General features: G+C 37.9%; 1 protein-coding gene across 3 annotated transcripts in view; it reads right to left on the bottom strand.

Annotated features, from left to right (window-relative positions):
- Positions 1 to 17,824, bottom strand: part of prdm5 (PR domain containing 5) — a 217,161-nt gene that overhangs the window by 122,265 nt on the left and 77,072 nt on the right. For 2 of the 3 annotated variants that reach the window (XM_052044647.1, XM_052044639.1), the window contains exons 9-11: positions 13,731 to 13,815; positions 13,110 to 13,267; positions 12,834 to 12,863 (exon numbers count right to left, since the gene is read on the bottom strand). In XM_052044647.1, the coding sequence (XP_051900607.1) occupies positions 12,834 to 12,863; positions 13,110 to 13,267; positions 13,731 to 13,815 (273 nt within the window). The remainder of the gene's footprint in view (positions 1 to 12,833; positions 12,864 to 13,109; positions 13,268 to 13,730; positions 13,816 to 17,824) is intronic. The other variant, XM_052044657.1, reaches the window with a different exon arrangement.

The raw sequence follows: 17,824 nt of genomic DNA, 5'->3' as shown, positions 1-17,824 counted from the left end.
AGCAGAAGACATGCACCATTACTATTTCTCGCTGCTGTTCTATTACCGTTTTATGCTACAAACCTTCCCTTCACACAATGTTCCTCATTATCCACATTATATTAATACCTTGAACCTTCACTTCAATTTTCTAAATTTCCCCTGATCTGAACCATGCCCCCAATTATTTTGCTTGAAGCTTTATCTCCAGACTATTATTCAATTCATGAAAGCATCATTCACAGCCTGATTCAAGTGAACCCCATCTCAACTGAGTTGAGTCAGTGCTCCATTAATTGAACCCCTTTCTCCTACAACATTTCATCTGAGGAATCTGTTGCTGACAACCATAGTAAATTTATATTCTCATCCCTTTCTCCTGCTTGCACTTGATCTGCATAGTTTTTAAGTTTTCTTATTTTATAATTTATATGATAAGATATCCTTATTAGTCACATGTACATCAAAACACACAGCAAAATGCGGCTTTGCATAGAATGTTCTGGGGGGCAGCCCTCAAGTGTCACCACGCTTCCAGCGCCAACATAGCATGCCCACAACTTCCTAACCTGTACATCTTTGGAATGTGGGAGGAAACCAGAGCACCCGGAGGAAACCCATGCAGACACAGAGAGAATGTACAAACTCCTTACATACAGTGGCCAGAATTGAACCCGGGTCGCTGGCACTGTAAAGCATTACGCTAACCGCTACACTACCGTGCCTGCCCTGTGACAGCCTGTGAGGAAAGGGTATGGGAATGAGATGAAAAGGATATGTTTATTTAAAAATGGGCTGAATGACCTCCTGTGCAGGATTAATTAATGATGTCCATGTATCTAACCAGTTCTTTTTCAAAACTTGCAGTATTTGAGAAGATCCTGATGACTTCAAGGTACTTCTTGTACTTCAGACATAATTCAATTACTCCCATATCCTGGTCATAGTTTACATCCCTTTTCTTTGTTATAGATCCTTTGTGAAGCATTTCTTCTGGTACCCTTAGATGAGAATTTAACCTTGTACCACAAAAGCCACACACTAACTGAACTGAAAACAAAACAAGAGCCTAAATTTTGCAGGAAATTGTTGGCAGTGCAGCACATAATTTCTGGTATCTTCTTGCTTTAGAGATAGAAATAGAGATAGAGAGATAGAGTGGTAAACACAGAAAGAGGCCCTTCAGCCCTGTGATCCATGCCAACCATCAACCATCTACTTCCACTAATCTTATATTTATCCCATTTTCTATTTTCCCCACATTCTCAACTCCCCTAAAATTCTACCACTCACCTACACACCAGCAGCAATTTACCATGGTCAATTAACCACCCGAACTGCATGACTTTGGGAAGTGGGAGGAAACCAGAACATCCGGAGGAAACCCATGCAGTAACAGGGAAAGTGTCCAAACTCCACACAGAGAGCGGGCAAAGTCAGGATTAAACCCCAGTCTGTAGTGGCTCTACTGGCTGCAACACTATGCTGCCCTAAATGAAACCAATTTTGGAATTCCCACATTAACGTGGTATCATCTGCATAAAACCTAACTTATTTTGCTGAAAAACTTAAATTATGCCCTATGGTTGCTATCTGATGGCTTTGTGATAATAGATTTCTCCTGTTGACTTATCAAAACCTTTCATAATTTTCTTTGAGAAGTGAAGTAATACTCAACAAAACAATAAAAAGTTAAACATCTTCAGACAAAACCAAAAAGAAAAAACAAAGATTTTAACCAGTCATTCAGCAATATGAATTTAAGATACTGATCCACTGTACTTAGAAGCATATATTTAAAGTACAGTCTGGATTATGTGATTGGAGTAGAACCATCCAATTAATTTGGAATTTAATAACAGTTAAAATATTTGAGGGATGAAGGGAGGAAACTGTAAATAAAGATCAGAAAATGCAGTGAATCGGAAAACTGGAAGTCATATATTCAGAGGTACACTGCAACTGCCTGTGTTAGGAGGACAGTGTCACATAATTCTCAAAGAATCATGAAACAGTATATTAGCAAAACACTGCTACAACACATTTAAAGTCATCAGCAGACTAAAGGTTAATTGTGTTTTAGTTAAAATATGTTTGAGAGACAAAAGCTCAATTTTTCTTCCTCAGCAAACTTTCAAGATGTCAGCTTCTTTCTAGTCCACTGTAAAAACTTTATAAGAAGGGCAGTTAACAGACTGTGAAGGTCAACTTCAAAACCATCAAAAACTAATCCAGGAAAATCCCCATAACATACATTAGCTCTTCTACCAGATAGGAAAATAATCAATGTCATACAAAACAGCAAAATCCTGTAACATTGGGCATGGTGTGTCACAGGAATTTTTTTAAGAGATACTGGTTCTCCAAATAAAAGCACATTAGGCTTAAAGGCAAAGTCCTACCAAAATCTGTTATAGACTGAACTTGCAGTAGCTCCTAATCCGTTTTATGAAGTTCCCAAAAATACTTAGCAAATTTCTTTATAAAAGGGACTCTAAATAATATTCTAAACAAAAATGTAGTGTAACCAAATTAAAACGGATTGGTTGGCGCACAGTTGTGTTTGAAGTCCAGTTATCATGGTGATACAGGATGCTGAATGAGAAGCCACAAACACTGGGTTGATGGTCAGGCAATTTGTGCTTGAATATTTAGTCTGTTCTGATGAAAGGTCATTGGCCTGAAATATTAGCTGTTTTTCTCTCAATCGATTGCTGCCAGATTTGCTGAGTTTTTCTATCATTTTATGTTTTATTTCAGTTTCCCAGCGCAAGCAGCATTTTGTTTTGAGAGATCATCTTGATGACATCAGTTGTCTCATTGCTGAAAAAAGTCATAAAACATAGTCAATCATAGTTCCCCACGATCGTTTTGTGCAAAGGGTCTGTCAAGATCTGCAGCATGATTGAGTGAAGCTAATACTGCGAGGAGGAGTTGTATTGGGAATTAGTATTGGGGACCTCCCAGTACAATATGGCTTGGTATTTCATGGCATGATATAGTTCTCACTCAAATGATCCAGCATTCTACAGCTAAGTCAAAATCAACCAGAGTAAGTGGTTGATTTGGTGTAACTTTCACAAACTCAGCAGTGCTTTGGAATTTTTCTCCACAGATAAATTGGAAAGTTGCTTAAATTGAACACAACACCACAAACAAACCAATCCATTTAAGTACTGGCCTCAGTGGATTCAACTTGACCAATTCTAAGTAAGTTACATGCTCTCCCTAAACCTTGCTTTCCTCTCACATTTTTACATGCATATGGAGCATTAAGGCTGCAGTTTGGGAGACAGAAAGTGTTGTAAAATGGAACAGCTCTTAAAGGGTCTCTAATCTTTGAGGCCATTGTACATGGCTCTACTGCAGAGTAAATGGGATATTAGCTGGTGCCAGGTAGAAGAACTATGTATTTGATAATGAGACAACCAAGGTTGCAAATCTGTACCTGTAATAATTCAATAACAACACCCAGTCAAGTGGTGTGGTCGTTGCAATCTTGGAACAGCAACTACCAATGAGAAAGCCAATCAGGGAAAGTTTGACTGTTGAGGGAAGGGATGGTGGTAGGAGGAAGAGGAAGAGGAAGAGGAAGGAAAGGTTAGTAGACATAAGCTATTGAATAATATACAAAATGTATAAAGCAAATTCCTTACAAAAAAAATAGTCTCCAACAGCAATCATCCCATGTAAGAATCTTCCATTAGTTCTCAAAGGTAGAGTCTCAGCTCTGCCCAGAACAATGCTGATGCTTGCTCTCAGCAAACATAGGGACGACTGGACCTGTCACTGGTGGATCTAGTGGGATTCCCAGGATAGCCTAACAATGTTTCCAGACAAAGTCCAATTTGCTGCTAAAATGCTGTGCTGTAAAGAAAAGAAACACTTACCTCTGTAGCATCAGCGATTCCTTCACACTTATGAATGGAGTAGAGACCTACCTGATAGGGATGCTGCCCCATTTTCTGCTCCTTTCCTGTAAACAATCCACCATGACCATATTCTCAGTATTGTGCAATTTGATGTTTTACTTTGAAGAGCTGGAACAGAGAAAAGTTGGCCATTTTTTGGCACAGAATGAACCCTCCCAAATGTGTAGGAATGTGCTATGTGGCTCAATTGATCCATATTGCTTCTCAGGCCCATGTCAGGAGATGAGAAAGAAATTTTCAGCACTAGAAGGAGATAAAAAAGATACCATTTTCCAACCCAAATGAAAGTGAATGCCTGTTGATTGGAAGATACATACTCACCCCTCAACATGGTGTGGCATTAATAGTGTCACACTCATCACCACTGAGGGGCAACAAAACAGAGAAACAGCAACAAGGTAAACAGCTAATGTTGGGCATCCTCCTTCTGTAAGGATCTTCCATTCATCAATATCTGACATGGGCTGGATCAAACAACTCAACAGAGGCAAACTCTTGATATTGCTGGAGACACAGCCAAAAACCAAGAAAAAAGAGAGTACCCCTAATATGACAGAAGCCTCTCCTGAGCAGTATCAAAATGGTCTCAAGCACAAAATGGGGATGTTTATCTCATCAATGACACATAGTACATGCCGACAAAAGCAAATATCAGGGAAGTAAAAGGAAGTACCACAACACATACCCACCAAATTTACGAAAATCATTTGGTTGCACCTTCTTTGATATGTTCTGTTGATGTGTTCAGAAGTGACCTTAATATTACTTGTCTTAGTATAGGTATGTTGGTATTTAAGCAGAGAATGATATATGCCAGGCCTGCATACTGTGCAGAGGATGAAAGGATTTTTCAATTTGGTTCACATTTATAGATTTTGACTGTAAATCTCAGTAATTAACATATTGCTTGTATTGATTGTCCCAATTTTGATTTTCACTCCTTTCACTGCCAATCCTGCAAATAGTACTCTCTAAGTTGGATAAGTGGGATCTGCAGCTCCCATCAGATCCCACCAGATAAAGGATCTGCAGTTAACTTTAGGCATCTTCTAAGACCTGTAGATACATTTCTCCATTCTGTGCATCCTTATTTAACATCCATGTTGTTATATTTATCTCAGGACTTACTTGCAGTTCTTCGTTAGCCGTAGATGGTTACTTCCCCAGGAGCAAGATATCCCATTTATCTGCTCCTTCACATTGACACTTGAGTGAAATGGAAATCACCTCCAGTCACATATTATATTCTCAACTGTTCGTTCTATTTCAAGCATTTGCATATTTTTCCATTGACAGAATGAAAGCCTGTCAATATTCATATCAGGCAACTCTCTAGAAATTCAATCACATTGATCAATTTAACCCAACCTCAAATCATGCTTGTGCCCATTTTCAGCTGAAATCATCACCAATCAGCAAATTTAACAGGTGCTTTAATATGGATTGGAATTTCCACACAATAGTGTTACCATTAAGGGGTTTGCTTTCTACATCTTGCTACTACTGAAGGATTACACTTTTCAGAAATTTCGTGGATGAATACTTTTGCCTGAAGCTGTTAACTCATTTCTATGAAAAACACGATTGAAATAGTTTATCAGACAAAGCTTCTGTGTTTTTTTTACAGCGTGGTAACAGGCCCTTCCGGCCCAACAAGTCCGCACCACCCATTTTAAACCCAATTAACCTACCCATACGTCTTTGCAATGTGGGAGGAAACCGAAGCACCCGGAAGAAACCCACGCAGACACAGGAGAACGTACAAACTCCTTACAGACAGCGACGGGAATCGAACCCCGATCGCTGGCGCTGTAATAGCGTGTTAGGAATCTTTCAGCACTGATGACTAAGAAAAATTACAAACATCACCAACAGCGGAATAGGCCTAGTCACCTAAAAAAGATTCAATTATTGTGGTCTTTGCAGGAATGGGCAGGGCTATGGTTGGATTGGGTCACAAGTGAAGGTTATGTTCTGGTTCTTGAAAATACTTCATGATAATTCTGTAATTTTGTGAAGCTTTGACAGGTCTCTTGAGATATTCTGTATAACACTCTGTATAAGTTGTGGCTCTGCATGATATCTTAGGGCTCATGCCAATTTCAAGTATTGGGTGCCACTCTCTTACAGGGAATGAAATGCCTTCCTATTCATATTGGCACAGTGTCATCAGTAACTTTGCCAGTTATATATTTCATACCTATTTAAACAAAATGGCCAAGAATTATGCTTATTATTATGTCCACATATATACTTTGCACAGCATACATGTGATTCAAATCTACAATATTAAAACAATCCAAAATCTTTCTTAATTTGTTTGCGCTGCTTTTCTTTTTCGTTTGCATTTAAACTTTGTGCATGCAGACCTGGAGATCTTGCTTTTGGTATCCTCAGACCAAGAATTTGACTTTACCATTCAAAAATATGCTTTTGAGGCATCTCTCCGTTTCCTGACCTTGAAACAAGTTTCTACCTTCAACTATTTAACTCCTTATTTTATTTTAAAACAAAAGCTTAATCATTTACCTGTATGTAATCTTGCCAAATTTTTGAAAATTTAAATATTCAATTCCTTGTCCATAACTGCAGTAGATACTTTAAAAAATGGACTTCACAAACATGTTTCTTAATCCTTATCCTTTTTCTGAATCCACATGGGCCGTCCATTTTCAAGCTGTGCTTTTACAGGTGTTCTCTCAGGAGATGCCATAAAATCACTTTGGTAATTTTCCTTTCAACCAATGTTAAATAATAAATATCCAAATTATAAAAATAATCTACCCTTTTCAAAATATTGTTAAAAATCTTTTAATTAATTACACTATGCTTCTAACTTGATGCAAGTCTAGGCAGATCACTTCTTTTTTGAAAGTAAGGGTTCTCTTTCTCCCCTGACCATGTTTTATTATTTAAAGCAAATGCTATTTATTTTTCCCTTGGTCTCTCCTCAGGCCACACACCAACTGCAGCTGAGAGGGACACTGCTCACAGCTACATCAATGATGCTTCCAAATGGCTGTTAGCATATAAAAGTTTAAGAGAAAGAAAAGCAAACAGGCAAAAAGAAAGAAGAAAATGCTATAAAGCTGTGGTATCCCATACACTGAACTGCTTCTGTTGCTCTATTTTAAGGCCTTCTTTATGGTTGCACTTTCTCTGTCTTCTCTTTGTTGCCTGTGTACCCTCATGCTGATGCACATACTGAACACAAACTGACCAAAAACTGAAGAGGAACAAGCTGTCCTTTATTTTCATTTTTCTATACCCACTTCACTCCTTTCTTATTCTAGCTCATTTCCTGTTTCCATATCTGTCCAGCTTCTTTATTTTCATTGTTATCTTGTATTTGTTTCAATACAACCTCACTGTTACTGTTTTCGCTAATTAGATGAAAGCGTGAGCAGCCATTGCTCAAATTAAGTTCATGCAAGTTTTTGATCTGTCGATGGATGTTTCTGTTCCCTTCTGTGCCATGTAATTGCAAATTTTGTACAGTGAAAATGGCAGAGTTCTGATCAAAATAAATGAATGTCACCTGCCACCATGAAACACAGAACTAGTCTGAACTTTTCAGATTCCATCAGTACAATGCTCAAAGAACCTTTCTGTCCAAAATCCACACAATACAATAGAATCCACTAAATGCCAGTTACTGTATTCATAGATGTGCCCAAAACAATGTTACGAGAGTACTTCGTACAGTCTCGTGCAGAAAATCCCACAACAGCCACTAGTTTTAAAATAATTTATTTATCCCTCATTCTCCATTTTATTCTTCAATTGGAGCAAGTGCCAGTTTTGGCATTTTTACTGCTCGTTGATCTGCATTCTCGGAAATTAATCTGCTTGAGTGACAATCTACAATCTATAGTGACAAACAATAATCTTTCTACTGTCAGATAATAGTGAGAATATAAGACCTATGATACGACTGGAGATGGAGGTGGAGATGGAGAGTAACACCAGCGTTACTGGTTCACAGCTACAGCCCTGAAGCAGAACTGGTATGTCCAATGTAAATACAAACACTAAAAATGACAAAATTAATGCGGCCAAGATCCACCTTGGGCATGAACACAGCATAAGAAACAGTCATTTCTGGAGAGTTTTAAAAATTTTCATTCCAAAGTCTACTGTTGCTGCCATTGACAAAACTACAGTTAAAGGTTATTTGTTTATGCCAAAAGATAATTAGGCTAGAACTGAAAGAAAATAGTGGTTGACAGTGGGGATAGCAAAGGAACTATCACTTAGGTAAGAATCTTCTTCCAGAGTTGCTAGTCCAAAATAAATTAGGACCGGGCAATAAGCCAATGATAGAATAGTAAATTAGCACCATTGCCCCCACAACCCTGATTGCAAAAAAAAAGGGGAAAAGAGATCTGAGAGATCTGACAATATATATGTTACTTATAAATCTACTTGTATGTTCAACAATAGAAAATAGTAGAAAATCCCAAATCCAATATTGTTAGTGTTATAATATTCTTATTCTTGCATTTTCCCCCCATAGGAGTCAGCAGATCCCTTGAGGGTTGTGTATCTTATCATCGGCTGCCCTCAGTAACAACACAATAGGCTGTATTCACCACATTAAAAAAATACAAAAAAACTACAAAAACTCAGCAAGTCAGGCAGTATCTGTGGTGAGAGAATCAGTTTCATGACTTTTCATCAGGTACCGTTTGACCTGCTGGGTAATTCCAGCACTTAGTTTTATTTCAGATTTTCAGTGTCAGCAATTTTCTGTGTTTCATTTACATTCTTCATATTCAGTTTGTCAACAATTTAAAACTTAATTTTGGAGAGGTATTAATTTTGATGGTTGGGGGTTACCAAACAAATTATTGTAAGAAATACTGTTTTAAACTCAGTTATCCAATAATTTCCATTATTGAATTATGAACATCAAGAAATCCTTCCTCACTGGGAAAGGCATGCTTAATGGGTGATTCATGGTTGACCAATGTGTGTTTTATGCAAGAGTTTACCATAGCCAAAGTCTTTTGCAGGAGCAAAGGGAGTAACTCAGGTTGGTCATGGGTCATAGTGGGGAGAAACTGGGGGTGATGGGAGAAGGGGCATCTGTCAAACTGGAACAGGAATGGGAGATGGTGGAGAGAGATCTGTATTAGGACCTTGAGGGTCAGGTTTAGGTATTTGGAGGGAGAGGGAAAAATGAAAGAATTTAGGATCAAAATCACATTGGAATGGGGATGGGGGGGTGCGGTGGACAGGGGGAAGTGGAGGCTTAAGAGTACTGATTGGAGGAAGTGGAGAGAGAAGAGTCCGGTGAGGATCATTTGGAAGTAGTTGCCAGTGTTATAATTATCTAAGGTTACAATGGGGGGAATCTCAAAAAGGACTGGCAGTGAATGTTTAACTGAAAAAGTGCCTGTACTCAGCCAGTCCCAAGTACCAGATTCCACAGTCTGAAACACCTCTTTTAAATAACCCTAAAGCAGGCTTCACATTTGCTTAAGGACTGTTTTTGCAAGAGTGGCCAACACCGTCCATGGTACATCCACTTTCGGTTGACTTTCCTGACAGTGGCATTAATGCACTGCGTGAGATTGGACCACAGCTTCATAAATATGGAGAAGTAATTTAGTAAACTTCAATAACAACACAGAAAGTGTCTGATGACTTTCTTATAAAATTTCAATGTGAAGCACAAATAAATAAAACAACTTGCAATAAGTCAAAGTCATTTTAAGGTACTCCAAACTTGGAAAATCTAGCCTTGGAATCCAAAATTAACAAAGTTGGATGAGCTTGTTACTCATCAATGAAGTCTGACTGTAACATTTGGTTGCCTGAGGAAATATTGAAAGCTTAGTGACTGGCTTTAGCAGCTAAACAAAGATTATTGTGAAAGAAATCTTTTCTCAAAATTTGAAAGAACATTGAGATCAGTTATTGAAATATGCTGCCTTTACATGTTATTTGGCTTGGTCAGTGTCTGTGTTTCTGTATACTTAATACTGTCCAGACTTAGCGTGTGTGTTTACCACTGTGCTTTCTTCTCCAGATAATGGCAGGGGTGGAATTCAGATTGAGAGGACCAACATGTGTGGCTATAGAGGATAATGTCTTCTTTATTTATAAGAGAAGTCATCCATTTCTACAAAGAATTCTTCCCAGAAAGCAGCTATAACTGCTGAATCACACTGCTACTACATCATACATAATCTGAAAAATCAGTCTGGGTGCTTAAAATGGAACTTGCTTTTGATCTATTATAAATTCTTTTGAGGTTATAACTTGTTCAGTGGATAAGAAGAAATCAATGTAGATGCAAAATTTGGAACTTTATGGAAAACAGTTGATATGATTCCACAAGATCAGAGCTTCAGTAGAGATAAAATACTGGAAAAACTGATGTGATTGAAAGCTGACAAATCCCTGGACCCAAAGTCACAAAATGTTGACACATAAATATGGAAAACGATTTGAAAAACAAATGAAATGTTAGCCTCCATGTTATCAGGGCTTGTAAGTAAGAATATGGAAGTTTTGTTTCAATTATTATAGGGTTTTTGTGAGACCACATATGAAGTGCTATTTCCAGCCTTGGTCACCACATGAAAGCATTACAGGAAGTGTAACTAAGGTTCATTAGATTGATTCTCATCATTGAATGTTATCATACAAACAGAAATTCAGTAGTTTGGACCAATATTCACTGTAGTTCAGAAGAATAAAAGGTGTGGTCTTTTAAATCTATAACATTTTTAGAAGACTTGACAAACTCAGTCCTGTTTTCCCTAGTTAGCAAGCTGGAACTAGAGCATGAAAATCACAAGATAAGCCTAAAATTAAAAAAAACGAATCTCTTTGCTCAGAAGGTATTTTGCAACAGAAGAAATCTTTGAAACTTTTTATTCAAGTCTATGGATGCTCAGTCTTTAAGGCTGAAGTTCTTAAGATTCTCAGTTCTTAAGATCTTCAAGGTTGAGGTAGATGCATATGGAGAGTCTAAAGGAACCTAGGCAATGGGAAAAGGGTGGGAAAATGGAGTTAAGGTCAGAGATCGATCATGAGCTAATTGAATAGAGAAGTAGGCCATAAGGCCCCCTCCTGCTACTATTTCTTACACTCATACCCAAATCTAACTATATCACCTGTGACTGAAAAGTGCACAAACCAGCCAGGAGAAAGATGGATAATGAATGTCAGATGACCCATTCAAAGACAGAGAGTTTTCAAACTAATGTTAAAAACCACAAGCAAGTTGTTTAAGTATGCAAATCAATAAATAAATGAAAAGCTTTGATTTTGCCCTAACGTTAAATCTTCTCAACAGACCTGAGTACTGGAGCAAATTATAAAGAAGCCAGTGGGCTCGGCAATTTCAAAGTCCAGAAAGAATTTTATGCAAATGTTTGTAAATAGTCATTCCACATAAAAAAGCCAACAAATCTGTGCAGATTAAACTATACAGAAATATAAAGTCTAAGAGGAAATAGGCACAATAAATGTGTATTTACTTTTATGTCTGCTTCAGTCAAAAATTCTATCCATGCACCAACCATCTGATTTTAGACTGAGCACATGGTAGCACCTTTAGCCAGCAATATCCCAGGAATGTTTAGCATCTCAAAGTAATTTTGTTGCTGAGAGTAAGGACAATCCAGTATCAAAAGTTGCAGGTTGTCAGAGGACAAACAAGCAGTGTGTGGAGTAGTCAGGGGCATAGCCAATAGATTCAATAACTGATTCCATTTTCAAAATAAAATCTGGAGGCAGAGTGAAAATTCAGAATCCTGGAACTTTCAGCATTTAGACATCTAATATTATCAAAACGATACACAAATACACAATATATCGTGTTCAGCAATGCAAAAGAAAAGATAAACTTTAAATTAGGCATTACAGCAGCAGGACAGATAGCCATGTTTAAAATGAAAGGGTTCCCAGATATTGAGGAGCCACAGGAATACCTGTGACACATATGCCTTAAGGTTGTAAAATTAATCTTTATAATCGTTTGTACTGCAAAGTACTGTGGATGCTGGAAATCCAAAATATGAACAGAAAATGCTAGAAATGCTCAGGCTAGGCAAGATCATGGAGAGAAGAACAAAGTTAGGGGTTCAGGTCCATGACTCTTCATTACAGTCAGTGAATATCATAGACGCACAACATTTAAAACCAAAGTATGTCCAAGGAAAAGGGTGGGGAAAAAGGTGCTAAAGAAGATCCTCAATGGGGTAAAAGACAAAAATAATTTAAATGACAGAAGCTTCGATGAAGTAAGGCAAAAAAGCATGATAAATGGAATCAGCAAAAAAAAATGAGTCACGTGGTACCAACACCTACCGCATGGCAAATTGTACTCTAATAATATCTTATAGGTTATATATATTGCAAGATAAATCCAAAGTTCACAGCATTACACCACTAAAATCACAAGTAATCAAACCTGAAATTATTCTACTAACTCAGGAAATAAGGAGGTTAGTTTATTGTTCAGGCAGTTTTCATTCAAAACTCTCTATGTATTAATGACATAAAATGCTCCATGACATTCATATTGCATAAAAAATATTTATACAGCATAACACATCTGCTTTCATAACTCAGTTACCTTACATGTCTAATCAGTACGTTGAATCTTTCCCATTGTTTCAAGTTGGACCACAAAGAGCTCATAAGATGCTATACATTTAGCATTATAATAAAGGAATGAACATCAGAGCGTCCTCTATATCGAATTAAAATTAGTAAGAGCAAATTACAAGGAAGGAACACAACTAAGTCTGGACAGCATTTAAATCCAAAGCAACAAATGAATAAAGTTTGACATGCCATCCACCACCCAGAATTGTATTAACAGCATTAACTTCCCCTACTTGCATTCAAAAGTACATTTTTAATGAAAACAAGTGTTCAACTGGGAAATTACTAATGACTTACCGATATGCAGAGCTTCCCCAGGTCCTTGTGCTGTGGAAAGGGTGATGTCAGTCAGTGCAGATTACAAACATTGTGATGTAAGCAAGTGCAAATTTATTAAATCATGAGTGGTAGTAGGCCATTTTTAAGGTTATTTTGTTTGCAGTCAGTTGCAGGGTTAATCATGTATTTGTGTGTATTTTTATATATACATATATATAGATAGATATACACACATAAAAGCATTTACATGTGTGTGCGTACATATATATGTATATATACTGAATTTATATTTACCTTCTTGTGGTTCTTGTACACATTTCTGTGAGCAAACCCTTTTCCACAAAGTTTGCATTTGTATGGTTTGTCCTCACTATGGATAATTTTATGCGCAGTTACTTGATCTAGACGTTTGAAAGATTTACTGCAGACCTCACAGGTGTAAGGGCGTTTCTCTGTGGAGAACAAGCAGCAAATATTAAACTGTCAGTTTGTAAAGGAGGAAAGATGAAAGAAAGACTTTATCCACTGAGGGAATCTTGCAATTAAGTCAACACAATTAAGATTAAACCAATTAGACAGACAAACTGCATGCCTTTTGGATTATGTGCATCAAATTACTTTTGTAGAACAAGCTCGGGTATATCTTCTGCAATTTGCACATCTTAAACTCTGCTTTCTAAATACCAAACTCTCTTTAATTAGCTTCAGTCAAAAGAGAATGACTTCAAAGAAAAGTAGCTTCACACCATGAACATAAATAAGCTCTTTTTCAGATTAAAGACAGTTAAGAAGCTATGACAAATTTATTTTGTGTTACTTAATCACCAGGAAAGCAGGTCACAAGGCAAGACCAGAAAGTGAAACTTCATACTATCTGCTTTTATGCTTTTGCAAGAAACACCAGGTTGAAATTACCTGAATGGGTAATCATATGGCGCTTCAACTGGTTTGCTGATATGAATTTTTTGTCACACTCCTGGCAGTTGAAGACTTCATGAATCTTGAAATTTAAAGATAAAAAATGATTATTGAATGCAAGGAAGGTATCAGATGAAAGGCGCAGACTTTCTAAGGTTGCTTTGAGGAAATTTAATGACTTTTCTGCCTCGGGCCAAGTTATCATATACAATTGCACTGTAATTGCCTTCCTAATAATCTCTTAAGAGTACAGTTATGAAAATAAAACCCAACATTTTAAAAAGTACAAGATTAGAACTCGATGTAGGAGGAAGGATGTCAGCTATGTATAAAGGATTTTCAAATAAAAATTAACTGAGAAAATTAGGTTTGAAATATTGTAATTAAACTAATTGCAAAAGAGATCTGATTGCCTGAGTTCAGATTCATCTATTAGCCAGAACGTGATATCAGTTTATTTTATAACTCACAACATTCTGGATTATATTAGAATGACTTTATGATAGTGACCACCTTATAAAGCTAGAACTGTTCAATAATTCTGGTGTTAAGCTCCATTTATATATTTCCATCTATAAATCTGCACTGCTCTGCACATTTGTCACCATAATACAGAAGAAAAAATAGTTAAAGCAGACATATTTAAGTAATTCATATGAATCTTTTTAATAAATCCAAAAGTAGGCAGTATTCTGAAAAGCTGACATGCACAGCACGTTGGTGATATTGGACTAGATGATTTTCTGGTCTATTGGATATTATTCCAATTAAGACCCCAGCAGATATTTAATTTACTTCTTTTTTACATTTTACACTGTATTATAATAACTTTTCCAGGGAACCTCAGAAATGCTAAGAATGGGTTCCTGGTCAGTTTAATGAGGTTTGGGGAATGATGCCCCAGCGAGTTGAATGGGAATCGGGGCCATCATGAGTCAGAAGGGAGCAGGGGAACAAGGGCTCCTGGTGACTTTGAAGAGAGCGAGGAAACAAGGGCCCCATTGTGGGAAGGGAGTGTGGGAATTGGGGTCCCGTTGAGTTAGAAGGTAAAAGCAAGAACCAGGACCCCACTGAGTTGAAGGCAGTGTGGGAACCGAGGCTCAGTTGAGTTGGAAAGCAGTGCAGGAACCGTGTGCCCCAATGAGTTGGAACAGAGTGCAGGAACAGGGGCCCCAATGAGTCGGGGAAGGGGGCACAGCAAATATCACCTGGTAAACTGGATGCCAAACCATCAGGATTTCCAAATAATCAGATGGCAGATTATTGGAGTCTTACTGTAAGCAATTATGCTGGCAATGACATTTTTTGATTTCCATAAAGGAATTGATTGTGAAACAGCAATAACTATGATAAATATGTTTAAAAACAATAGATAGGGTGCACTTGGCAATTCTCTGCAGTTTTGATTGCACAATAAAGAAACTGCATGAAAGACATAGAGAACACAGTGCAAAATCATAAGGATGACAGTAAAAGTGGGAAATTATTGTCCTGAGGAAGAACTTGAGAATATTTCGATTATTCGCATCACAGCACAGAAGGCAAGGGGGATCTGCTAAAATTTGTTTTAAAATTATGCAGTATTTTGGCAGAGCAAACAGGAAAAGATAATTTCCTCTGGTTAAGGGGTCAGTGGCAGTGGGTCATTGATTTAAAACAGCCACTGAGAGAATGTGAGATGTGGAGATGGAATAAATTGTGTTGTTCAGTTGGTTACTGTAGCATGGAATTCTTTGCCACAAAAAGTGGTTGAGGTAGAGTATATCACATCTTTTAAAGAAAAAAAATGAGAAAAATACTTGAAGCAGTAAGAGAAGTAGCATGCTATTAATTCTGGATTACTCCAGCAAAGATCAGGCACAGATACAATGTGGTGGATGGCCATCATCTGTATGGACCTCCACTGGTTCTACACTGAATTGTAAACAGGTAAGGAAATGTAGGTATTCTATATGCATGGGTATGAAATTATAGAATTAACTATTTTAAAAGGTTGAGAAAATTTCTGAAATTTTCTGAATATGGTTTCAGTCAGTTTTTACTTGAATTTTTTATTCCATTACTTCTATAAATTAACAAATCCCCTTTAATATTTTCAGCATTTGTACCAAATGTCATTAATGGCAGATTGAAATTCTAAGTTAATGAAAATGACAAGACTATAATTAAAGCTCACTAAATTATAAATATTTTACACTATTATAGAAAATCACTAATTTCTATGTTAACAATGATATTAAATTTCTGCTATCTGCCAGTATTTTTGTTTACATCAGGCCATCTGGAACACCTTTTAATCTAATCCCTGCCATTACACCATGTGCTACAGACAGTAACAGCTCAAGGATGTCTTACAATCCTAACAGCATTATACAACAGATGGACAACTGTGCATCATCTGGAGAAACTTTAGCTTTAGGGAGGGGAAAGAGGAGAAAATTTGCATTTTTGATTTGTCATGCCATTTGCTGATACTCAGTTGGGCACTGGATTCAATTTAATAAAAGCCAGAAAATGAACAACCAACTATTTAAACCTGACTCAAGAGCCCAGGAAGAGGATCACATAATACTTTTTTTTAAAACCACACAGTCTAAGATCTATTTCCCCCACCTTCCCCACATAATCAACCTCCACCACCCCAAGTAAACTGTAGCATTAATCTTTCCAATGAAGTTATGACAACTGCAAACTTGGACCAGGCGCTTCCAGTCACAATCAGGTGTGCCCGACCTTTTATCCAGCATCAAGTACACACTTTTCCACAATGGATAGGTAGTGCAGCAATATGCATTTCACCAGGACAATAGGTGGCAATGGACCAGATCCATCCTTTGCCACATCGAGGACTGGTAGAACCTCAGCACATAGCAACACTTAGGGCCAGCATACCCTGAATCCACAAAGGTGTCCATTAGGATGATGGCCATTTTGGGTACGCTTTTGTCCCTGTTGTCCAGGGACTTGTGCAGATCAACCTGTTGGAGCTGTTCCATCCTGGAACCCCACATGAACCTGAAAATAGCTTGGGTAATTGCCAGGGTGGAGGAGTAGGGAGTGAGACACACCTGCACCAAGTACAGCAACACCAAGAGCAGCTTGCATCTGATGTCCAGGCTCTTACCAGTTATTGAGAGGGATCACCACTCCCACAATTCCAAATGTTATTTTAACTCTGCCTGTCCACTCCAGCCAATTTTTGTTACACACTTCAGCCCCTCCAAACCACATTCCCAGCACCTTCAGGTAGTCACACTTGACGGTAAAGCGGACGGTGGACCAATCAGACCAGTTGCCAAAAAGCACGGCCACATTCTTTCTGTGGTTGATTCAGGCCGCTGATGCCAACTCAAACTGGTCGCACATGCTGATTAATCTGCAGATTGATCATGAATCCAAACAGAAGATGGTGACATCATCCATATACAGGGAGGCTTTGATCTGAATGCCTCCACTGCCTGGTATCATTTGTCTTCACAGAGATACGTGAACTTCTGCAAGAACTTCTTTGACTATGCTCCCATGCCTGGACTCTCTCCATAACCATCAAACTAATGATGATGTCTTTCAACTTCCTGTCCACTGGATCACTCCAGGCAGCAGCAGCAAATCAATGCCATGTCTCTCAATATGCTGCTTATTACAATTACAGTCAAATCACTGAGGCTTTCTATTCACAGAGGAATACTTTCAGTGGGAAGAAAGTTGTATCTTGAGCACTGCTATTCACCAGCATTGTTAGTTCCCACAGGCCATGCAGACATTGTCTTTATTTATGCATTAAATGTACAGGTGTTTGTGGATCTTGAAAAGAACTTTCTTATGCTGATTGCTACTTTCCGTGTCAGCTCCCATGACTCCTTTGTCCTCAGGGAGTCATGTTGCTGGATATTTTCAGCACTGCACTGAGTGGTGGATTTCAGGGAACAAGGTCTTCCCTCTAATACCATAGCTACTCATACCTGTTTTCTCTCCATCTACATCAGCTGAGCAGAGATAGAATGAGAGCTAAAAGTACCAGGATAGTAGTGGAAAATGTCATCGATCTTCTCAAGATGGGATTTTGTTACTGCATCAGTCTGAAGGCACTT

This window comes from Pristis pectinata, chromosome 2 (assembly GCF_009764475.1).
Source record: "Pristis pectinata isolate sPriPec2 chromosome 2, sPriPec2.1.pri, whole genome shotgun sequence".
NCBI lineage: Eukaryota > Metazoa > Chordata > Chondrichthyes > Rhinopristiformes > Pristidae > Pristis > Pristis pectinata.
This window is presented reverse-complemented; position numbering and strand designations above follow the sequence as displayed.